General features: G+C 44.3%; 2 protein-coding genes across 10 annotated transcripts in view; one reads left to right on the plus strand and one right to left on the minus strand.

The window, feature by feature from the left end:
- Window positions 1-10891, minus strand: part of cnot4.L (CCR4-NOT transcription complex subunit 4 L homeolog) — a 42029-nt gene extending 31138 nt beyond the window's left edge. For 3 of the 9 annotated variants that reach the window (XM_041585870.1, XM_041585874.1, XM_041585869.1), the window contains exon 1: window positions 10686-10891. The gene's annotated coding sequence lies outside the window, so the exon portion shown is untranslated. The remainder of the gene's footprint in view (window positions 1-10685) is intronic. The other 6 variants (XM_041585873.1, XM_041585871.1, XM_041585876.1 and 3 more) reach the window with 4 other exon arrangements.
- Window positions 10892-11093: 202 nt separating this feature from the next.
- The window catches only part of nup205.L (nucleoporin 205kDa L homeolog), a 57022-nt gene continuing 42336 nt past the window's right edge, over window positions 11094-25779 (plus strand). Inside the window, 4 exon segments of the mRNA XM_041585880.1 lie at window positions 11094-11433; window positions 14755-14897; window positions 18089-18260; window positions 22042-22186. Coding sequence (XP_041441814.1) covers window positions 11406-11433; window positions 14755-14897; window positions 18089-18260; window positions 22042-22186 — 488 coding nt within the window. The 5' untranslated portion in view covers window positions 11094-11405.

Consider the following 25779-nt stretch of genomic DNA (forward strand, 5'->3'; position numbering starts at 1 on the left):
CTAGGGTAATTTGGACCCTAGCAACCAGATGGCTAAAAGTCAAAAACCACAAATAATACAAAATGAAAACCAATGGCAAATTGTCTCAGAATATCCCTCTCTACATTATACTAACTGTTCATTTAAAGGGGAATTAAACTGTCCAGGTTGGGCAAAGTTTAAAAAAGCTGTTCTTTGTCTTGGTATTTTGCCCTGATGTACAGGTATGCTTGGGGCCCGTTAGCCAGAATGCTTGGGGCCCGTTAGCCAGAATGCTTGGGGCCCGTTAGCCAGAATGCTTGGGGCCCGTTAGCCAGAATGCTTGGGGCCCGTTAGCCAGAATGCTTGGGGCCCGTTAGCCAGAATGCTTGGGGCCCGTTAGCCAGAATGCTTGGGGCCCGTTAGCCAGAATGCTTGGGGCCCGTTAGCCAGAATGCTTGGGGCCCGTTAGCCAGAATGCTTGGGGCCCGTTAGCCAGAATGCTTGGGGCCCGTTAGCCAGAATGCTTGGGGCCCGTTAGCCAGAATGCTTGGGACCCGTTATCCAGAATGCTTGGGACCTGTTATCCAGAATGCTTGGGACTTGCAGTTCTCCAATAATGGATCTTTCTGTATTTTGGATCTTCATTCCTACTAGAGGAATCAATAAGGATTCATTTGTTTGGATGAAGTGCATGGTACTGTTTAATTACTACCGAAACAAAATCTTTTAAAAAATTGGATTATTTTGATAAAATGGAGTCTATGGGAGACGGCTTTTCCACAATTCAGAGATTTCTTTATAACAGATCCCATGCCTGTCCTTTTTGTACCCATTCATTCCTATTGCACCCTTAAACAAGAATCCTTGAACTTCTAGCTGCCAGAAGCAGGCTGTCCGGTATGGGATCCGTTAACCAGAAACCGGTTATCCAGAAAGCTACAACTTACGGAAAGGCCGTCTCCCATAGACTGCATTTTAACAACCCCTTCAAAGAAAGAAGAAATTCAAGTAAAGCTATTGGCGTCCGGGCTACATTTCCCTGTGATCCTCATACAGTGACAAACAAATAGGAACCCCGTGGGAAACAAACGTGTGGCTGATACAAATTAAAGAGATATTATGTATAAATGATTTAAGCTGCAGTATAATTGTATGGGATCAGATAGGATAAAAGCCATAGAAGGAGCCCATTGTGCACAAGCGGGTGCATCTGCCTGTGTATTGTCCTTTCTTATCCAGGTGGGAATGCAAGCTGGTGTTTGTAGGGGATACTCGTTACTCCTTAACAATGTACGGCGCTGCACAACCCGGAATGGCTGCGTATGGGAGACACCAGTGAATTTCTGCTGAATATTTAATGAAGGTTTCTTTCCCGGTCGCTCATTGGACCCACGTTCACTGGTTCAGTGTTTACTAATATAGAAAGCAAAAGGTTATTTATGGCTTAACCCTTGTGTGACCGCCGGGCTGCTAATAACTATACAGGTATGGGATCTGTTATACAGAATGGTCGGAACCTGAGGTTTTCTGGATAATGGAACTTTCCATAATTTGGATCCACTAGAAAATCATGCAAACGTTAAATAAACCCAATATGCTGGTTTTGCTTCCATTAAGGATTAATTATATCTTAGTTGGGATCAAGTACAAGCTACTGTTTTATTATTACACACGAAAATAGAGTTCTCTACCTGTCGGGTATCAGGTGCTAAACAGTCTATCAGACCCCCTGCTCAGGGTCAAAGCAAGTAATTAGTACTAGGATTCGGCCTTTTTCAGCAGGATTCGGATTCGGCCGAATCCTTCTGTCCAGCCGAACCGAATCCTAATTTGCATATGGAAATGAGGGGCAGGAGGGAAATCACGTGATTTTTTGTCACAAAACAAGGAAGTAAAATTTTTTCCCCTTCCGAACACTAATTTGCATATGCAAATTAGGATTTGGTTCGGTATTCGGCCGAATCTTTCATGATGTATTCGGGGGTTCGGGTTGAATCCAAAATAGTGGATTCGGTGCATCCCTAGTAATAACAAATCCAAGGAAACTGTAGCACACTGATCCAGTTTTTAAATTGCAAAATTGATTTATTTGGCACTTAGTAGACAAAGTAAGGCAACGTTTCGGACCACAAGCCTTGATAAAGGGCCCAGTGTGATCCGAAACGTTGCCTAACTTTGTCTACTAAGAGCCCAAATAAATCACCTTTGCAGTTTAAAAACTGGATCAGTGTGCTACAGTTTCCTTGGATTTGCTTATGACTTGCTTTGATCTGATAGACTGATACCCGACAGGTAGAGCACTCTATTTTCATGTGGAGGTGCTTCTGGGAAAAGGATCCTTGTTTAAAGGAGAAGTAAAGGCTTAGTGCACTTGAGGGTACCAAATGTTAGGCAACCCCTAGTGATTGTATGACCTTACCTGAAACTCCCGGGCCGGTGCTCCTATCAGCAGAAAACTGCACCGGCCCAGGGTTATACCAGCGAGCACCACGGAGCGATCCTCTTCTGTCTTCCTCCTTCTCCCGCCCGAACTAAAAAGTCGCTATTTCTTTCTACTGCTCATGAGTCTGCTCCGGGAAATTTGAAAAAAGAAGAAGCCGGAAGAGGATCGCTCCGTGGTGCTCGCTGGTATAACCCCGGGCCGGTGCAGTTTTCTGCTGATAGGAGCACCGACCCGGGGTTTCAGGTAAGTCAATACAATCACTTGGGGGTGCCTAACATTTGGCACCCCCAAGTGTTCCTTCTCCTTTAAGGGTGCAATAGGAATGAATGGGTATAAAAAGTACAGGTATGGGATCTGTTATAAAGAAAGCTCTGAATGATGTAAAAGCCGTCTCTCATAGACTCCATTTGATCAAAATAATCAAAATTTAAAAAAAAAAAAAAAAAAAAAGATTTTTTTTTTAATCTGTAGTAATTAAACCAGTGATCCCCAACCAGTAGCTCGTGAGTAACAATTTGCTCCCCAACCACTTGGATGTTGCTCTCAGTGGCTTCAAAGCAGGTGCTTATTTTTGAATTCCAGGCTTGGAGGCAAGTTTTGGTTGTATAAAAAGCAGTTGTATTGCAAAGAGCTTTCTGCAGGCTGCCAGTCCACATAGGGGCTACCTAATGGCCAATCACAGCCCTCCGTTGGCATCCTCAGACACTAGTTTCATGCTTATGTTGCTCCCCAACCCTTCTTACATTTGAATGTGGCTCAAGGGTGAAAAAGCAAATGAATCCTTATTGAATCCTCCAATAGACTCAAGGAATGAAGATCTGAAACTACAGAAAGATCCGTTATTGGAGAACTATAAGTCCCAAGCATTGTGGATAACGGGTCCCAAGCATTGTGGATAACGGGTCCCAAGCATTGAGGATAACGGGTCCCAAGCATTGAGGATAACGGGTCCCAAGCATTGAGGATAAGGGGTCCCAAGCATTGAGGATAAGGGGTCCCAAGCATTGTGGATAAGGGGTCCCAAGCATTGTGGATAAGGGGTCCCAAGCATTGTGGATAAGGGGTCCCAAGCATTGTGGATAAGGGGTCCCAAGCATTGTGGATAAGGGGTCCCAAGCATTGTGGATAAGGGGTCCCAAGCATTGTGGATAAGGGGTCCCAAGCATTGTGGATAAGGGGTCCCAAGCATTGTGGATAAGGGGTCCCAAGCATTGTGGATAACAGGTCCCAAGCATTGTGGATAACAGGTCCCAAGCATTGTGGATAACAGGTCCCAAGCATTGTGGATAACAGGTCCCAAGCATTGTGGATAACAGGTCCCAAGCATTGTGGATAACAGGTCCCAAGCATTGTGGATAACAGGTCCCAAGCATTGTGGATAACAGGTCCCAAGCATTGTGGATAACAGGTCCCAAGCAATGATGATAACAGGTCCCAAGCATTGATGATAACAGGTCCCAAGCACTGTGGATAACAGGTCCCAAGCACTGTGGATAACAGGTCCCAAGCATTGTGGATAACAGGTCCCAAGCACTGTGGATAACAGGTCCCAAGTATTGTGGATAACAGGTCCCAAGTATTGTGGATAACAGGTCCAAAGTATTGTGATAACAGGCCCAATGCATTCTGGATTACAGGCCCCAAGCATTCTGGATAACATCTTCCATACATCAGGGCAAAATAGCAAGAGCAGGACAGGGAACAGCTTTTTTCAACTTTTGCCCAACCTGTGACCCTACAGCTATAGTAAAAGGGATTGTTCACCTTTAAATGAACTGTTAGTATAACGTAGAGAGTGATATTCTGAGACAATTTGCAATTGGTTTTCATTTTTTGTGGTTTTTAAGTTATTTAATTTTTATTCAGCAGCTCTCCAGTTTGCAGTTTCAGCAATCTGGTTGCTAGGGTCCGATTCCCCTAGCAACCACACACTGATTTGAATAAGAGACTGGAATATGAACAGGAGCGGCAATAAAAAGAATAAAAAGTAGAAATAACAATAGCCTTACAGAGCATTTGTTTTTAGATGGGGTCAGTGACCCTCTATTTGAAAGCTGGAAAGAGTCAGAAAAAGGCAAATCATTCCAAACTATAATGAAGGACCAATTGAAAAGCTGCTTATTCATTTATCTGTCACTACCTAGGCCTTGGCTTATGCAAACAAAAATGGAATAAAAGGAGGCTCAGGGCTATGTTTGGGAAGCAGGCTGCCGGCCATCAACGGTGTCATCACCTCCCTCCCAAAAATAGAAGGTTCCATAGGGAGAAAAAGGCCACCGAGCAAAAATCAGGAATAGTATCAGAAAGAACATGGGATTAACGGAGATCAACCTTTCATAAATATCATCTAGTGGTGGTTACTACTTTGTGACATCCACAACAAGCTGCACTAATTGCCCATGAAAATGAGCCATAAACAGTGTTTATTATATAGTGAAATAAGTGCCTCCAGTTGTAAAATATAAGGATATCCTACGTCACTGAGGAGTTCCATGACCGTATACCTGTGACTTCTAATATTCTCATAATTTCCACCAAGGGTTACTTCATTTACTATAATACACACGGTTTAGTGAGTCATGTGACAGAAATGACATCACCAGTCACCGTTTATAACTGATGACATCACAAGTCACCGTTTATAACTGATGTAATTTACAAGATATTCGTGGCATTTGTGTATTATATGTATTTTATATAAAGCCTTTCAGGTTATTCACAGGGGCACAAGCTCTACGCCCCCCAACTCAAAAGCAACGACAATCACTTCCATCTCAGATAGGAAATAAAGGCCCTGCTGTCTGTTCTTCTGAAACAATGTAACACAAGTCACTTTTACATCTGCTCTCTTGCTACATTGTTTCAAGATCAGCAGCAGATTTCCAGTACCTGCTATACATATAGATCATGTTAAACCCAGAGAGAATGAGGAATGAATGGATATTGGGAAGTTGTATCAGGAGTCAGAACCAGCAGTGCAGAGAAAGGGACAGACACAATGACAGTTACACAGAACTATAAACCCAGTGAGAATGAGGAATTAATGGATATTGGGAAGTTGTATCAGGAGTCAGAAGCAGCAGTGCAGAGAAAGGGACAGACACAATGACAGTTACACAGAACTATAACCCCAGTGAGAATGAGGAATGAATGGATATTGGGAAGTTGTATCAGGAGTCAGAAGCAGCAGTGCAGAGAAAGGGACAGACACAATGACAGTTACACAGAACTATAAACCCAGTGAGAATGAGGAATGAATGGATATTGGGAAGTTGTATCAGGAGTCAGAACCAGCAGTGCAGAGAAAGGGACAGACACAATGACAGTTACACAGAACTATAAACCCAGTGAGAATGAGGAATGAATGGATATTGGGAAGTTGTATCAGGAGTCAGAGGCAGCAGTGCAGAGAAAGGGACAGACACAATGACAGTTACACAGAACTATAAACCCAGTGAGAATGAGGAATGAATGGATATTGGGAAGTTGTATCAGGAGTCAGAAGCAGCAGTGCAGAGAAAGGGACAGACACAATGACAGTTACACAGAACTATAAACCCAGTGAGAATGAGGAATGAATGGATATTGGGAAGTTGTATCAGGAGTCAGAAGCAGCAGTGCAGAGAAAGGGACAGACACAATGACAGTTACACAGAACTATAACCCCAGTGAGAATGAGGAATGAATGGATATTGGGAAGTTGTATCAGGAGTCAGAAGCAGCAGTGCAGAGAAAGGGACAGACACAATGACAGTTACACAGAACTATAAACCCAGTGAGAATGAGGAATGAATGGATATTGGGAAGTTGTATCAGGAGTCAGAACCAGCAGTGCAGAGAAAGGGACAGACACAATGACAGTTACACAGAACTATAAACCCAGTGAGAATGAGGAATGAATGGATATTGGGAAGTTGTATCAGGAGTCAGAGGCAGCAGTGCAGAGAAAGGGACAGACACAATGACAGTTACACAGAACTATAAACCCAGTGAGAATGAGGAATTAATGGATATTGGGAAGTTGTATCAGGAGTCAGAAGCAGCAGTGCAGAGAAAGGGACAGACACAATGACAGTTACACAGAACTATAACCCCAGTGAGAATGAGGAATGAATGGATATTGGGAAGTTGTATCAGGAGTCAGAAGCAGCAGTGCAGAGAAAGGGACAGACACAATGACAGTTACACAGAACTATAAACCCAGTGAGAATGAGGAATGAATGGATATTGGGAAGTTGTATCAGGAGTCAGAGGCAGCAGTGCAGAGAAAGGGACAGACACAATGACAGTTACACAGAACTATAAACCCAGTGAGAATGAGGAATGAATGGATATTGGGAAGTTGTATCAGGAGTCAGAAGCAGCAGTGCAGAGAAGAGAAAGGGACAGACACAATGACAGTTACACAGAACTATAAACCCAGTGAGAATGAGGAATGAATGGATATTGGGAAGTTGTATCAGGAGTCAGAAGCAGCAGTGCAGAGAAGAGAAAGGGACAGACACAATGACAGTTACACAGAACTATAAACCCAGTGAGAATGAGGAATGAATGGATATTGGGAAGTTGTATCAGGAGTCAGAGGCAGCAGTGCAGAGAAGAGAAAGGGACAGACACAATGACAGTTACACAGAACTATAAACCCAGTGAGAATGAGGAATGAATGGATATTGGGAAGTTGTATCAGGAGTCAGAGGCAGCAGTGCAGAGAAATGGACAGACACAATGACAGTTACACAGAACTATAAACCCAGTGAGAATGAGGAATGAATGGATATTGGGAAGTTGTATCAGGAGTCAGAGGCAGCAGTGCAGAGAAAGGGACAGACACAATGACAGTTACACAGAACTATAAACCCAGTGAGAATGAGGAATGAATGGATATTGGGAAGTTGTATCAGGAGTCAGAATCAGCAGTGCAGAGAAAGGGATAGACACAATGTCTTACTATACATCCTCTGTTTAGTTACTGTAGGTGGGAGGCGATGGGTCACTGCTCTTCCATCCTATTTTGGGCCCTGTCACTACTGCAAACATTAAAAGATGGACATTTCTGCACTGTGGGTTCTGTCCCTTGAAGCAATGTAGCAAAGGCCAGCTTTTAATACTGCTTAATCAGCGGCTACATTGTTTCAGAAGTCAGAAGCGACAGGACAGAAAACCATTCAGCAGAAGTGACATTTACAAAGACAAAGTGTCACTGACGTACATTGGTACAGGACGCTTATTTACAACTCCCGACACCCCACCAGAAACATTGGGGGGACACAAGTTGGACAAGCGAGTGACCAGCGCCTTACGTTCACAAACAGAAGGGTGAGCACATAACATTCAGAAAACATATTACTTGCGGCTCAGAAGCTGCTGCTAAACTACAGTAAATCATTAAAACCCTGGAGGGTGCTGGGAGTTGTAGTTCCATAACCATAGGACAGCACCCTTGGTACAAGCTAAAGAGTAATGGTTTGAATAAGATATGGGACCCGTTCCCGCATCAGATGTTTGCAACTTTTGGGGCAAGTCATTTGATAGCACCAAAGTTTGATAGCGCCAAAGTCAGATTGCAAGCTCTGCGGTTCAGCAGCTAAGGACAGGGTGTATAGAAATAATCGCTAGGCTAGGAATCTTACTGTTCCACTCTGCTGGATAATCCTGCACAGGGACTAAGCCCAAAAGAACAGGACGGGTAATAACCAGCATTTAATCACTGCTATAAGGACTGTGAGAGTTGTAGTCCAACACCGACTGGAGGGATACACGTTGTTGTTGCTGGTGGCTGCTGTAACTCCACAGCATGACAGTTACACGTAACACAAAGCTTTCCTCTAAAAGAACCCCCAGAACCACGTCCTTACGGACCCCACAGGCAATAGATTCATTACAAAGTTGGACGTTTCTGCACTGTGGGTTCTGTCCCTTGAAGCAATGTAGCAAATAGGCCAGCTTTTAACGCTGCTGTTAATCAGCTGCTACATTGATTTAGAAAGCACCAGGACAGGAAACTGTTTAGCAGAAGTGACATTTACAAATAAGAAGACAGAGCGTGTCATTGACGTACAACTCCCGGCACCCCACCAGAAACATGGGGGGGGGACACAAGTCGGACTAGCGAGTGACCAGCACCTGGCATCAGAACCAGGTCCATAAGGGGGCCCACAAACATCCAAGTGAACTCTGAGCCAGGAGTGTGGGTTGCCAGATACTGGACTTGTCACTATATTTACATGGAAGGGTGGAGTTGCCATACAGCGTATAACAAGGATTATTTCAGAAACCTCTGCTCCCCATCTGCAGGGGGTGGGACTACAACTCCCAGCATGCTTTGAAAGCCTGAGTTAGTCAGGAGATAATCCCTTCTAACCTTTTGGCTGCCAGGGGGCATGCTGGGACTTGTAGTCGGCAAACATCTGCAGTGTGACAGCTGGGACGTATTTAGTAAATATAGTGCAGAGAGGATCATGTGGGACAAGGAGCTTCAGGAGCAAAGTCAGAACTATTCCTACAGGGTGGTACTTACTACAACTCATGAGAACAAGGCAAGCCTGGGAGCTGCCTACTCTGTACTATACTCAGTCCTGACAGCTCTACTAACAGTATACTCACTACTCTCACTGCACACAGCTCAGTATTTAGCTCCCAGCAGCCACAACCAGCACTTTGATTAGCACATGCCAGGGAACAACTGTCAGTCAGATACCTGCTCACTCATAGCCAAACGCTGAACCTTCTATCCTTGCTTAACTACAACTCCCAGCAGCCCCAGAGAGCGAGAAACAGTAAAAGGCTCAGCCAGAAGGGCCAAGAGATCCTGCAGCAGGGTTTTCAGTAAATCCCCTAGACTCTATAGATCAGCGACTCCCGTGAGCCTCTGGCTATTGGTAAAACACAACTCCCAGCAGGCTGAAAGCTGATCACTTGCAGAAGCAGGGCTGTCACACAGCTAACAGGACAGGCATGATCCCCAGCAAGTGGATTCCACACTCATAATCAACCTTTGAACCTTCAGCTGTCACTTAACTACAACTCCCAGCAGCCCCAGAGAGAGAGACTTGGCCAGAGATCATGCTGTAGGGTTTTCAGTAAATCCCCTAGACTTTATAGATCAGCAACTCCCGTGAGCCTTTGGCTATAGCTAAACCACAACTCCCAGCAGGCTGAAAGCTGATCAGTTGCAGAAGCAGGGCTGTCATACAGCTAACAGGACAGGCATGATCCCCAGCAAATGCCAGAATCAACCTGAGAACCTTCAGCTGCCCCTGAACTACAACTCCCAGCAGCCCCAGAGAGCTAGAAAGAGTAAAAGGCTCAGCCAGAAGGGCCAAGAGATCATGCTGCAGGGTTTATCAGTAAATCCCCTAGACACTATAGATCAGCAACTCCCGTGAGCCTCTGGCTATAGTTAAACCATAACTCCCAGCAGGCTGAAAGCTGATCAGTTGCAGAAGCAGGGCTGTCATACAGCTAACAGGACAGGCATGATCCCCAGCAAATGCCAGAATCAACCTGAGAACCTTCAGCTGCCCCTGAACTACAACTCCCAGCAGCCCCAGAGAGCTAGAAAGAGTAAAAGGCTCAGCCAGAAGGGCCAAGAGATCATGCTGCAGGGTTTATCAGTAAATCCCCTAGACACTATAGATCAGCAACTCCCGTGAGCCTCTGGCTATAGTTAAACCATAACTCCCAGCAGGCTGAAAGCTGATCAGTTGCAGAAGCAGGGCTGTCATACAGCTAACAGGACAGGCATGATCCCCAGCAAATGCACTCCACACTCATAATCAACCTGTGAACCTTCTGCTGTCCCTGAACTACAACTCCCAGCAGCCCCAGAGAGAGAGAGAGAGAGAGAGAGACTCAGCCAGAAGGGCCAAGAGATCATGCTGCAGGGTTTTTAGTAAATCCCCTAGACTCTATAGATCAGCAACTCCCGTGAGCCTCTGGCTATTGGTAAACCATAACTCCCAGCAGGCTGAAAGCTGATCAGTTGCAGAAGCAGGGCTGTCATTCAGCTAACAGGACAGGCATGATGCCCAGCAAGTGCCATAATCAGCCTGTGAACCTTCAGCTGTCCCTGAACTACAACTCCCAGAAGCCCCTGCAGGGAGCCTCTCTATTAGAGCAGCAGCATCAGGAGGACAAGGCCCCGTCCCACACACACAAGAGGCCTGAGCCTGACAGAGCGCTGTGTACCGGGCCTGGAAGATCAGGGAAAAGGGGGCAGGCCCGGTAAGCGCTAGGAGTTCACTATCCCCGGCCCACACTGAGGCCCAGCCGCTGCACTTACCCGGCTCGCACCGCCTCTTCAGCTCCGTGTGCGTCTGGGAGAGTAATGGCGGCCGGGGAACTCCTCCTCCTCCGGCTCTGACTGAGGGTGTGACTGCTCGGCCTTCGCTAGTTTCTTACAGCCAGACGGCCACCATCTTACACTGGGCGGGGGAGACAGCACTCGGACGCAACGACGCATGCGCGGACTGAGGGACCTCGGGAGAAAGACTGAAGCGGAGTAGGCGCAGGGAACGCCGGGGATTGTAGTTTCCGCCTGACAACCGGAAATAAGCATCTCTAATAAACCATCACAAAAATCCATTACCATAAAAGCAACGATACCCTGTTCACTAGAAAATAATAACTAACTAACTAACTAACTAACTAACTGATAACATTGAGAGAGTTTATTGTGAAGAAAAGCCATTCACACGCAATCCATGCTGGGAATTGTAGTTTTACGCACGGTGACGGAAGGGGGTTGCCGCTACAATCAGCACTACATCTCCCGGCATGCACCGCGCAGCTGTCAAAGTTCTGCCCGCGCCAGTGGCGGAGTGGAGAAAGAAGGCACAAAATACAAATACATGAACCGGACGCGTTTTAAAAGTGATAACAAAACCAGCTGGGGTATAACTGGAGTAAGTTTTTTTTATAGTGTCAGGGCGGTGTTTTCAGGCTTCGCAGCGGGCACCCAAGGAAGGACGGCGGGTTCCTTCCGGAAAGTCTTGTCCCCAAGATGGCGGCGCAGTTGGCGCTAAATTCAGGTGAGATGGGAATGGAAAAGCATGTGCAGGTTTGGGCAATGTGATCGCACGCTCGGGGCATTGGAAACGTGTTTCCGGGGATGTTCCTTTATTTTGGTGCAGTGAGGGATGTTTTCCTGCCGCTGTGTGGATTCTGCTCACAAGTTTATCACACACACCCCCCTCCAGCCAGTGTTGTTGCCTTGTACCCATAATCCCACTCACAGCCCCAATTGTGACTCTCTGCTTGTGGGAACCTTAACTGGCCGGCCCCATTATGTCTGTACTGCGTATAACTTCATTTATAAAGGGCTATGAGGAGTCTCAGCTCTGCACAATGTACAGAAGTATCCCCAGCCCTGACAGGGATTATAAGGCATAAAATAAATATACAGAGGCGCCATGTTTTAAGAGATACAATAGGAAGAAGGTCCCTGTCCCCTTGAACTTACAAATGACAGTATTTTACACATCTCTTTAATCATAAATAATGAAATTGGGTAAAACTTTAAAGGGTTTGTTTCCCTTTAAATGAACTGTTAGTAGGATGTAGAGAGGGATATTCTGAGACAATTTGCCATTGGTTTTCATTTTTTATTATTTGTGGTTTTTGAGTTATTTAGCTTTTTATTCAGCAGCTCTCCAGTTTGCAGTTTCAGTCATCTGGTTGCTAGGGTCCAAATTCCCCTAGCAACCATGCATTGATTTGAATAAGAGACTGGACTATGAAAAGGAGAGGCCTGAATAAAAAGTAGCAATAACAATATTTGTTATCCACCATTGATTCCCTGTTTGTTATAACTAAGGTAAAGCACTGCGTATCTTGTCAGCGCCATATGAATAAATGGTGATGATTTGTAGCCGTACAGAGCATTTGGTATTGGATGGGGTCAGTGACCCCATTGGAAAGCTGGAAAGAGTCCGAAGAAGAAGGCAAATCGTTCATAAACTATAAAAATCAAGGCCAATTGAAAAGATGCTTACAATCCACTCTTTTGGATTCGGCCGAAACCTTCGTGAAAGATTCGGCCGAATACATATGCAAATTAGGGATGGGATGCGGAAAACATTTTTTACTGCCTTGTTTTGTGACAAAAAGTCATGCAATTTCCCACCCCTAATTTGCATATGCAAATTCGGATTCGGCCGAATCCTGCTGAAAATCCCGAACCAAATCCTGGATTCGGTGCATCCCTACAATTAGTCCTACTGTAACATATTAAAAGTTAACTTAAAGGGGTTGTTCACCTTCCAAACACTTTTTTTTCAATTCAGTTGTTTTTAGATTGTTCCCCAGAAAAAAATACTTTTTTTTTTCAATTTCTTTTCCATTATTTTTTTTTTTTTTTACTGTTTTTCCAAAGTTTAAAGTTGAATGTTCCTGTCTCTGGTGTTTGAGTCTGGCAGCTCAGTAATTCAGACTCTGAACTGTTACAATTCTGCAACATTGAGTTGATCCATTTCTCAGCAGCATCTCTGGAGTATCAGTAACTATTGTATCAAGTCTAACAGCTGCCTGTAATGAAACTCAGGGATTCTGCTCAGCAGGGACAGAGATAAGAAATGTATCAACTAAATGTATCAATTTAGATCAGTTTACAGGGTCGACGACCCTCCAATCAGAGCTGCTTCAGAAGGAGAGAAATGACACTTTACACTTCAATATTAGAAAAACAGTCACACATAGAAAATAGAAAGTCATTGGAAAAGTCGTTATTTCTGGTGATCTAGCTGAAAACAACTAGTTGTTTGAAGGTGAACAACCCCTTTAAAGGAACAGTAACACCAAACAATGATAGTAGTAGTAGTAGGAGTGTTATCAGCAATCGGGGGGGGGGGGGCACACTGCTCATGAAACAACATCAAGCATTAATGGAGCATAAAGTACAACTACCAAATATGAGATGTTTACTATTAGTAGACAATTATTGCTTTTAAAGAGGGTGGTTGACCTTTTAAGCAACAGAAACAACAACAACAAAAATGTAAGTGTTTTAAAGTAATGAAAATATAATGTATTGTTGAGCTGCTTCTTGTACAACTGATGTGTTTGCTTCAGAAACTCTACTATAGTTTATATAAACAAGCTGCTGTGTAGCCATGGGGGCAGCCATTCAAGCACAGGATACACAGTAGACAACAGATAAGTACTACTATAGTTTATATAAACAAGCTGCTGTGTAGCCATGGGGGCAGCCATTCAAGCACAGGATACACAGTAGATAACAGATAAGTACTACTATAGTTTATATAAACAAGCTGCTGTGTAGCCATGGGGGCAGCCATTCAAGCACAGGATACACAGTACATAACAGATAAGTACTACTATAGTTTATATAAACAAGCTGCTAGACAGCCATTCAAGCACAGGATACACAGTAGATAACAGGTAAGTACTACTATAGTTTATATAAACAAGCTGCTGTGTAGCCATGGGGGCAGCCATTCAAGCACTGGATACACAGTAGATAACAGATAAGTACTACTATAGTTTATATAAACAAGCTGCTGTGCAGCCATTCAAGCACAGGATACACAGCAGATAACATATAAGTACTACTATAGTTTATATAAACAAGCTGCTGTGTAACCATAGGGGCAGCCATTCAAGCACAGGATACACAGTACATAACAGATAAGTACTACTATAGTTTATATAAACAAGCTGCTGGGCAGCCATTCAAGCACAGGATACACAGTAGATAACAGATAAGTACTACTATAGTTTATATAAACAAGCTGCTGTGTAACCATAGGGGCAGCCATTCAAGCACAGGATACACAGTACATAACAGATAAGTACTACTATAGTTTATATAAACAAGCTGCTGGGCAGCCATTCAAGCACAGGATACACAGTAGATAACCGATAAGTACTACGTCCCAGCAGTAGGGGGACGGGTGCAGTTGCACCTCCTTATCCCCCCTGTATATTCGTCACTGGTATCCACCCTGCTAATAATATGCTGTCACTTATGATTATGTAGCAACAGCAAAAGTCCAGAGCAACAATAAGATTGGTTTTCATTGTTATAATTTACTGAAAATAATGTATGAATATGTGTAATGTCCCTTTCTCTTTTAACAAGTTGTTCCTGCCGATTTACTAGGGATGTACCCAATCCACTTCTTTGGTTTTGGCCAAATCCTTTGTGAAAGGTGCACTCGAACCCCCGAATCCTCTGTGAAAGGTTCGCTCGAACCAAATCTGAACCCTAATTTGCATATGTGTTTTTACTTCCTTGTTTTGGGACAAATAGTCACGATTTGAAGGATTCGGTTCGGCCAGGCACCTGTGTTGCTGGTTTATGACTAAATGCCGTTGCCACTTTCTCATTACAGAAGCCAGCCTGTGGGGTCCTTACAGAGAAATATGGCAGACCCTGGTGAGCTCGCTCGTCAAGAGGCAGCCGGAAGCCGTTCAATCGCTCGACATCGTCTTGAAGAAATACAAACCGGACTTCATCTCTCTCTTCAAGAACCCGGTATGGATTTTCTTTTTCGTGGCTATATATAGTGGATAATGTACCCCCTACTGTAGTTTATATAGTGAATAAAGAACCCCCTCTTGTAAAATATAAGGATATTATAAGTTACCGAGGAGTTTCATGACCATATAAAAGTACGAGGCCGAAGGCCGAGTGTTTTTATACAGGTCATGGAACTCCGAGGTAACTTATAATATCCTCATATTTTGCAACTGGGGGTACTTTATTTATTATAATACACAAATTTCAATGAGTCATGTGACAGAAATGACATCAGAACTCACCATTTATAACTGATGACATCAGAACTCACCGTTTATAAGGATATAATTTACAGGATATTCATGGCTTTTGTGTATTATAAAGATATTATAAGTCACCGAGGAGTTATGTGACCATATAAAAGCACCAGGCCACAGGCCGAGTGCTTTTATACAGGTCACATAACTCCGAGGTGACTTCTGATATCTTTATAAATTTCAGTAGGGGGTACATTATGCATTATAATCTACAGTTTTTGCATGTCTTACATCCTGGCTTTCATGTATGGTCTATAAATGCTACACGATGTTTTGTGTCTATTAACCCTGTTTGTTTCCCCTGTGTGTGTTCACCTTATTTAATGTTGTTGTTTTTTTGTGTACTCCCTTGTTTGTTACTTTTATTTTTATTCCATTTGATTTTGTTTAGCTTTTTTTAGTTTTACCTGCCATGAGTGAGATCATCAGCTCTGCCTTTAATGGAGCATGAGGAAAAGCAACAGGAGTGAGACTGTGGACACGGAGGATGGGAGGGGCAGCTGAATATGAGAGGGAGAGAGAGATTTTGCCGTGGTGGGAGGGGGAGCGAGAGACTGAGGAGGAGAAAGAGCTATAGAGAAGGCATAGGACAACGCATGCAGCAAAGGTATTTGTGCGCAGCATGTACTAAAATGCGTTCCGTAGGAGAGGCATCATGGGTGGGCGTCGAGAAACAGGAAACCGGAGACGGAGGGGCTGGGAGAGAGAGACCTGAAAGTAAAGTAAGAGCGACGATAGTTGAGAGGGACAGAAGCAGCGCGCCTGTAAAGTAAGAGAGTTATGTGTGGAAGACAGGTGGGAGGGGGTTACAAATGGAGAGAAAGCTGTAGGGAGAGAGCAGCAGCTGCAAGTGCTGTCACTTTAAGCTTATAAACGGCGCCTTCTGACGCCAGAACGCGCCGTTTATAGGGATATAATTTACAGTCTGGTCCCATAGGGAAATGACCAGACTGTAGATTATAAATGTATATTTGCTTGGTAAGTTGAGTCCCAATTCTCTTGCAAAAAACTCCTTGAAGTACAGCACCGCACATTTCCTTTGAATAAAAATTTCTCTATTTGGAACACTGGCAGGACCGGGATAAGCTACGTCTCAGCCTACACAGAGCCGTTTTTCAAGCTTACCAAACACGAAACAATACAGCTTTTTATAGAGAACGTTACACATTTGTTACAATCTTCAACAGGTTTGTTACCGTGTCACCAGGTTATTTCCCATTAACTCTTAGAAGGCTGAACAACCAAAAGCTAGCCAAAGTTCTAAAGTAGCTGTAAGATTTAAAAACAATTAAACCCGGAAAATAGCTTGCAAATCGTATTCCTTATTTAATCTCTGGGTAGTGAGAGTTTTTTAATCTCCCAATCCACATGGCCTCTTTCTTAAAGGGATACTGTCATGGGAAAACATGTTTTTTCCAAAACTAATCAGTTAAAAGTGCTGCTCCAGCAGAATTCTGCACTGAAATCCATTTTTCAAAAGAGCAGAACAGATTTTGTTTTATTCAATTTTGAAATCTGACATGGGGTAGACATATTGTTAGTTTCCCAGCTGCCCCCAGTCATGTGACTTGTGCTCTGATAAACTTCAGTCACTCTTTACTGCTGTACTGCAGGTTGGAGTCATATCACCCCCTCCCTTCCCCCCCCCCCCAGCAGCCTAACAACAGAACGGTAACCAGATAGCAGCTCCGTAACACAAGATAACAGCTGCCTGGAAGATCTAAAAACAACACTTAAAGGAACAGTAACACTAACAAATTTTATGTGACAAATCCACTCTAAACTGCTTCAATAACAGCTCTATTGTGCATACAGTTTATTATATTCAATGCTTTGTCCAAAAAACATATTAAATCTCTGCTTCCTGATGTACACTGTAGAATGGCGAAAGGGCGATTCTGCAAAATCCGAGGTGCGGCGCTCCACTGCTCTCTGCCTAGACTGCTGAACCGGAAGCTAGTTCGTGCTGCTGTACTGAGGATTTTACAGACCTCTGCAGGACTTACTTCTGTGCTGCAATGTTTTTTGGACAAAGCGTTGAATATAATAAACTTTATGCACAATAGAGCTGTTATTGAAGCAGTTTAGAGTGGATTTGTCACATAAAAATGTTTAGTGTTACTGTTCCTTTAATAGTAAAAGCCAAGTCCCACTGAAACCGATTTGATTCGGTAGGAGAAATAACAGCCTGCCAGAAAGTAGTTCCATCCTAAAGTGCAGGCACAAGTCACATGACTGGGGGCACCTGGGAAACTGACAATATGTCTACCGTACCGTAAATTTATGTACGCAAGTGAGGAGCTTATATCCTTTACAATATATAAATGTATACGCAGTTCTGTAAAATGATACTGTTGTTTAAAGGGCAAGGACAGCTTGCGGGAGATTCCCACCGATAATGTATTAGAAATCAGCTCTCCTTTAGGAGTTGTTATGGAGAGGAACCTGCGCAAGGGCACTGTTGTGTATTAAAAAAAGTTTAGTTCTCCTTTAAAGAGTAAACAGATACTTTATTCCTGGCTAAGGCTGTGTTCCTGTATTTTATGGATCCTACACCTTATCCGTAGGGATGCACAGAATCCAGGATTCTGTTCGGCCATTTTCAGCAAGATTCGGATTCGTCCAAATCCAACTGCCTGGCCGAACCCGAATCAAAAAAATCACATGACTTTACATCACACAAACAAGGAAGTAGATTTTTTTGCAGCAATGCACTGTTCTCTTTCCTCCCTTGTTTCCCTAATTTATATATGCAAATTAGCATTCGCTTCAGCCGAATCGTTCACAAAGGATTCAGGGTTCGGCCAATCCTAAAACAGTGGATTCCGTGAAACCCTACTTATCTGCATGTTCTTTGTAGTAATCGGCAGCGTTTTCGTTTCTCTGTAGCCAAAGAGCTCTCGGCAACATGAGAGAGTCCGGAAGGCCAGCACTGAGGGGATCCCTATTAAAGGCACACAGAGGACCCGGATCTTGGAAGAACAACTTATTAAGGAGGCCTTTATCCTGAGCGACTTGTATAATATTGGAGAGATAGCAGCTGTGGAACTTCTGCTTATAGGTAAAACATTTTACAAGCAATTTATTTTTCTTTACGGTATTTTAAGGAATCCAGGTTGTTAAAGGACCAGTAACACATTTTAGAGAACCCAGTCCCAGTCAATGCACTTATATAAGTAACATCAAATATGCAGCTGAATCCTGCTTTCTAGTAAGGAAACCGATAAAAATAGAAACCGCAACTTTCTTGTGGAGTCCAAGGGGGCCCGCCATCTTGCAGCACTAGAAAAGCCTCTTCTCTCTGCCTGCGCGCCGCTGTGAGCCTCTTCCTGTCCTTCAGGATCCAACTTCCTAGTTTGTGATGTCACTTCCGGAAGTGACATCGCCTAGCAACCACTAGTTACCTGTTGCGCTGTCAGTATGCTCTTATCTGTTCTAACAAACTGTTCCCCTCCACTGCCTCTCATCAAGCCCCAGCCATTCCACGAGCCTCTGACATGTGCGCCTCTCTCCTCCCCAGCCCTTCCGTGTGTGTGTGCGCCTCCCTCCCAGCCCTCGCCGATCATTGAAGCAGCCCTTCCACTTTGCCTATCCTCCCCAGCCATTCCGTTTTGTGTGCCTCTCCCCCCAGCTCTTCCGTGTGTGTGTGTGTGCCTCCCTCCCAGCCCTCGCCGATCATTGAAGCAGCCCTTCCACTGTGCAGGTCCTCCCCAGCCATTCCGTTGTGTGCCTTTACTCCCCAGCTCAGTGCGCAGCGTCGCTCTATGGATCCTCTCTGGCTGCTCTGAAAATGAAGTGACTTCCTGGTTCCGGAAGTCATGTGAGGAGGAGAGCTGTCGGGGACGCGCTTATAGGTAGAAGCTGCAGCTGCTGGTCGCCGTTTCGCCGTTTTTCTTTAGAGCATGGAGGTGATTTTTATAAGTGAACTCTTAGCTAAACCTAAGGTTAATATAAAATGCAATAGGATATGGGTATTATTTGGAGGGTGTAGTTTTGATTTTTTTTTTATGAAAAAAAATGGTGTTACTGGTCCTTTAAATTAAACCCACAGGCCCTTCCTCCTACATTACTGGTACCTAAAGGATAGAGAAAGCTCATCATAGATCTCTCTGAAATATAAAGATGAGTAAAAGCCCATTGCATCCAGAGGCAATAGTTTCCTCTTGGACAGTCTGAGAAAACCACTTACTGGTGTAACAAAATTGTTATCTCAATAATTTCTCCAAAGCATGCTATTCAATAAAAAAATATTTTATTCACATCAGTAGTTAAAAAACATGTATAGTAATCCCTCTAACGCCTAACGCGTTTCATGCTTACCCAGCACTTAGTCATAGGCAGAATCAAATAAGTAACAAAATTGTTCCCTTCCTTTCTTCTTTCTTAAAGGATTTGTTAACTGTTGGTATTATTTGTGGTTTTTGAGTTCTTTAGCTTTTTATTCAGCAGTTCTCCAGTTTCAACCATCTTGTTACTAGGATCCACATTACCCTAGCAACCATGCATTGCTATGAATAAGTGACTGGAATATGAATCGGAGAGACCTGAATAGAAAGATGAGTAGTATAAAGTAGCAATTACAAAACATCTGTAGCCTTACAGATCATTTGTTTTTTTAGATGGGGTCAGTGACCCCCCCCCCATTTGAAAATTGGAAAGAGTCAGAAGAAGAAGGCAAATAATTCAAAACCTATAAATAATGAAAACCAATTGAAAAGTTGTTTTGTATTAGCCATTCTATAACCTACTGTGAAATAAAAAAAATACTTGATAATAATAATACTAAATGTTAACTTAAAGGTGAACCACCCCCTTACAAGCTCATGCCTGACTTTAAGATCCAGGTTAGACACCTGTGGTCCCATTAGCGCTTTTTAGCACCCAGGAACATCAGGGGTCCTCATTTAAAATGGGGATGCACCAATTACAGTGCCCGGCTGAACGGAATCCGAAAATATCACATGACTTTTCGTCACGCAAACAAAAGTCATAGAATGTTCAACCGTGCGCTGCACTTGCAGTTCTCTTTCTTCCTCCTTTCCCTATTTTACATATGCAAATTGGGGGGCAGATTCAGGGGCAAATTCCCTAAAGGGCAAAATGAAAATTCGCCAGCGTGACGTCATTTCGGAACTTCGCCAATTTGCTAGCGAAGGCGATAGACGCTAGCGTTGCTTCGCACTCTTATCGACAGGCGAATTTTCGCTCTGGAGGACGGACGTAACTCTGCAAATTCACTAAGATGTGGATTTTACTGAACGTTGCCTCATTCGCCAGACTTGCCTTCGCCAGCTCAGGCCAGGCGAAGTGCAATGGAGTGCATAGGACTTCCGCAATTTTTTAGTGCAAAAATTTTCCAAGACCCAAAAAACGCTGGCAAGTTTTCCTTTGTTCTGAGTGATAGCCTGCAAAGGTCCGTAAAAATAGTTTTTTTGGGTAACCGGGTTCCTCCCTCCATTTTCTAACCTATAGATCATGGACTATACAGTGGGCTCATGTGTAGGGCATGTGAGAGATCGCTCTTTAGGTAGTAGCAGCAGCAACTCCTTCTGCTCACATACAGGTAACATGCACTTACAATGAACACTCTTCAATACAGCCCCTATAGCTCAATTGTATCTACTTTCCAGGGTGTCACCCGTACAACTGGATACTGTCCCGATTGCTAGCATGCTTCAGACTAGTGAAGGCCAAACCTGTGTCACATGTAGGTTTGCTCTTGTGGCAGCTGCTATGGCGTATTGGCTTCTGTAGTTAAAGGGGACCTGTCACCCTAAGAAATAATTGCAAATCATTTTTTATCATGTTAGTTGAGCACAATAAAGCTTACTTGCACTACATTTATTATTTACATTTTGTTTCCTTCAGTCTTGGAATTACACAATCACAGCACACAGGCAGGAGCCATTTTTTGGACACTGTTATTAAGACAAGTTGTGTATCACCCCAAAATCTTGTTTATGCGCCCGAATAGGGGACCTAATGCCCATACACAGTGTTCTACACAATTATAGAGTGTGGGGAGAGCAATGACATCTAGGAAGTGCTGAATGGAAAGTGGAAGTAATTGACTGCCCCCAGGACCGCCATCAGAAATCGCAGGGCCCCATACGACAAAATTTCCTGGGCCCCCTGGGCTACGCCCACTGCAAGCCCCACCTACAGGCCCTCCCCACCACAATATTGGTGGCTAGGGTTCCCACATGTTAATAAAAAGTAAAAAGATATTGGTGGCCAGGGCCCCATAAAAAAACATTTGTGGCCAGGGCCCCCCATTAAAAAATATTGGTGGCTAGGACCCCACATCAAAAAAAAAATTGGTGGCCAAAATTGGTAGCCAGGGCCCCCCCACATTATAAGAAAATTGGTGGCCAGGGCCCCTTAAACGTCCATGCCTTCCCAAAGTCAGCAGCTCTCAGAAAGATGGGGGGCCCGGCTAATCAAGTATGTGTGGCGTGGCCGGGCCCCCCTTACCCTCGGGGCCCCCTACAACGCTCCCCCCCTGATGGCTGCCCTGACTGCCCCACCTCTATGCCTCAGGCATAGAGGCGGGGCAGGTAATATTTGATTGGCAGCTCAGATATTTAAATGCCTTTATAACAGGTATGGATGCTTTAATGAAAAAACTATTTGGGTTCCATGTTTAATTTGCTAACTACTTTTGTTATACAGCTTTTTTATGTGTAGGTGACAGGTCCACTTTAAGGAAATATCACGGTCACCATTGAAACCATGTCCCTAGTGTCCTTAATAAAATGAAATATTGTGTAATGGTTATTCAGATTTCCAGTATGCTACAGTATAGGATTTATCACAATGTTGCAATGTTGCTTGTGTTACAGGTGAGCAGCAGCAGCCTACCTTCCATGGCCTGACAAGAGGATTGGTAGCGATACTCTTATACTGGGATGGCAAGAGCTGCATGGCTGATTCCTTATTACACCTCATCCAGGCAAGAAAAGGCAAGACGTTCACCTTGAATCACAGGTACTACAGCTAGGCCACAACTTGAGCACTTTCAGTTCATCGCCATCTAACTACACCTTGTACTGCTGCTGTTACAGCAAAATAAATTCCCTTTTCTCATACGTCCTGGGGGACACAGCAACCATGGGAGGGGATTTAAACCAGTGGTTCCTGTGTCCCCCATAGGACTAGAGAGAAATGTGAATGTGTCTCAGCGGGACCTGGATTTTACTATCGAGTGCTGTTCTTAGATCTACCAGGCAGCTGTTATCTTGTGTTAGGGAGCTGCTATCTGGTTACCATCCCCTTGTTCTGTAGTAAGGCTGCTGGGGGGGAAAGGGAGGGGGTGATCTCAATCCAACTACAGCAGTAAAGAGTGATTGAAGTTTATCAGAGCACAAGTCACATGACTGGGGGCAGCTGGGAAATTGACAATATGTCTAGCCCCATGTCAGATTTCAAAATTAAATATAAAAAAATCTGTTTGCTCTTTTGAGAAATTGATTTCAGTACAGAAGTCTGCTGTAGCAGCACTATTAACTGATGTTTTCCCATGACAGTATCCCTTTAACGGTAAGTAATCCCTTTTTCTCAAACATCCTGGTGGACAAAGGAACCGTGGGGTTAAATCCCCTTCCATGGTTCCTGCGTCCCCCATAGGAGTAGAGAGAAAAGGATTTAACGGTAAGTAATAAACCCCTTTTACTCTAACTGTAGTTATATGGAATGCTAATGACTTAGCAGGTCTCTGTATTTCGGGCAATTCGATCTGATTCGTACACACTGGTGAATCAGCCGGTGATACCGAAATCATGTCAAGACATTAACCCATTAAATGAAAATATCTTTTCACTTGCTGCTGGATTGTGTGTTTGGCAATATGGCAAAAGAAGTCCGTGATCCCCTGTAACAATTAACAATGGGAAACAAGGTATATCCAAGGTTCTAGGAATGAATAGGCCCTGTATATTTTAACCCCTGTATGATCACATGTTTAAGGGCTGCAGTATTCTAAAATAATAAAAGTCATACAAAGATCTGTATGAAGCAATTGAACAGATTAGGGGCCATTGATTTCCACTTGCATATAAGTCAACACCCCCTCCTTAGGACTGTGGTAGAGTCAATGGAAGAGTCTTTGGAACCTCATGTTAATTACCTGACAAGCACCATGTGATTGGCTGCTCTCAGAACAAGTGATCAGTCGGTTTGAAACCATTTGCTTGCCAGATAGAATCCACTGGATTCTGGAAGTGTCCATCCTCTGAAATGCTTGCAACCTAAATGAACCCAGTTAGTGAACATAAGGTCAGACACTTTGTAGACCTAAACCAAAGTGATTTATAAGCTGTAACTTTTTCCTGCTGCAATCAGATTTTTCATTATGTCTCTGTCCCATTTAAAGGATAAGTAAACCTTGAAAAAGGAGATTTTGTGTACTCACCGTTAAATCTCTTTCTCTTCGGTCGCTTGGGGGACACAGGGACAGTGGGGTATAGCTGGAACCACTAGGAGGCAGGACACAATAAAAAAATAGAAACTTGACCCCTCCTCCTCCTGCTATACCCCTCCTCTGTAGGCAGAGACACTCAGTTCGTACCAAAGAAGAAACAGGAGGTTATTAATAATCAACAGAAAATCAGATAACTAATTACAAGTAGAACAGAGACAACCAAGTCTGAAGCCAAGAGAAGGCCTCTATCCAGGGAGGGAAGCCCTGTGTCCCCCAAGCGACCGAAGAGAAAGAGATTTAACGGTGAGTACACAAAATCTCCTTTTCTCTAGGTCTGCTTGGGGGACACAGGGACAGTGGGGATGTACCAAAGCTGTCCCCTGAATTTAGGGCGGGAAATAGAGGCCTACGTGGAACCAGCCACTGCAGCCTGAAGTACCTTCCTGCCGTAGCGGGTGTCAGATGCCACAAGGTGCCAAACTGGTAAAATTTGGCAAAAGTATGGATTGAAGTCCACATTGCAGCCTTGTTCTGCTGAGGCTTGGTTTCGAAAAGCCCTCTGGTGGAATGTGCCTGATTGATCTGGGGGAACCTGACCCTGTGATGAACAGGATCTCTGGATGGCCTGCTTTATCCATCGGGATATGGTGGTCTAAGTAGCTGGTGTGCCTCTGAGGGTCTGAGGGAAGGACGAACAAGTAGTCCGATAGACGGATGTCCTCGACCCGGTGCAGGTAAAACTTGAGGGCCCTAACGGGGTCGAGGGTGTGCAGTGCTGCTTCCTTTGCATTGGAAAGGGATGGGCAGAAGGTAGGAATCGTAATTTCCTGGTTGAGGTGGAAAGTGGAAACCACCTTGGGAAGAAAAGAGGGAGAAGTATGAAGTACTGCCCTGTCGTTGTGGAAGGTCAACAGAGGAGACCTACAGGAGAGGGCAGAGATCTCAGATACTCTCCATGCTGAGGCAATAGCCAGCAGAAAAAAACTGTTTTCCATGTGAGCCACTAAAGTGGAATAGAATCCATGGGTTTAAAGGGAGCATGTTGCAGGGCACGTAGGACTAGGGTTAAGTCCCAATTTGGCACCGGTGAAAGTACCAGGCGCTTTATGTGGGCCATTCCCTGAAGAAAAAAGCTAACATCTGGGAACAAGGCAAGAGGTCTTTGGAACAGGATGGAAGTGCCGAAAACTGAGATTTCAGCGATCTTGTATAAGGCCAGAAGGAGTGGAAAACTTCAGTGAATTGAAACCATTACATTGGCACCACCAATGGTAAGTGAACCAGACCCAATGGTACGTCTTGGCGGAGACCGGTTTGCGGGCTGCACGCATGGTAGAATGACAGTGTCAGAGAACCCCTTCCGTCTCAGGATCGCGGTTTCAGTAGCCACGCCATCAAATTGAGGTTGGCAGGACAGTGGTGAAGGATTGGACCCTGAGAGAGAAGGTCCAGGATGAGAGGCCAGAGTTCCTCTACTGAGAGATGTACTAGATCCGAGACCCAGGATCGACGGGGCCATGTTGGAGCTATGAGGATGAGAGTAATGAGTTCTCTCTGAAGCTTCTTGATCTTTCTTGGAATTAACGCAAGATGGAAGTCCCAGGGAGAGGTGAGGGCGTCTGCCGCCAGAGGGTCCCTGGACCTTGCAAAGAAGAGAGGAACTTTTTGATTGTGATGTGATCGACCTCTGGCGTCCCCCATCTTTGAGTGATCTTGTGGAAGATGTTGTCCTTTACAGGCCACACGCAGGGATCTAGGGATTATCTGCTGAGATAATCTGCTTCCCAGTTTAAGAGACCTGGAATGAAGATGGCTGACAGGCGAGTCGGATTGCCCGTATCTCAAGTAGATTGATGTGAAGACATTGTTCCAATAGAGACCAGCGACCCTGCGCTGACCGACCCTCTGATGCATACTGATGCACTGCTCCCCAACCATCTTGCATCTGTGGTGAGCAGTCACCATTGTGGATCCCCTAGGGGTCTGCCCCTGGTCAGGTGACTGGTTTGCATCAACCAGAGAAGAGAGACTCGAGTCCTGCGGGATAAACGAAATTCCAGGAGAAGGGATTTGTGCCTCCAGGCCGCAAGAATATTCCACTGAAACTCCCTGAGGTGATGCTGGGTGAAGGGAACTGATTCTATCATCGAAACCATGACTC

Source organism: Xenopus laevis, chromosome 3L (assembly GCF_017654675.1).
Source record: "Xenopus laevis strain J_2021 chromosome 3L, Xenopus_laevis_v10.1, whole genome shotgun sequence".
NCBI lineage: Eukaryota > Metazoa > Chordata > Amphibia > Anura > Pipidae > Xenopus > Xenopus laevis.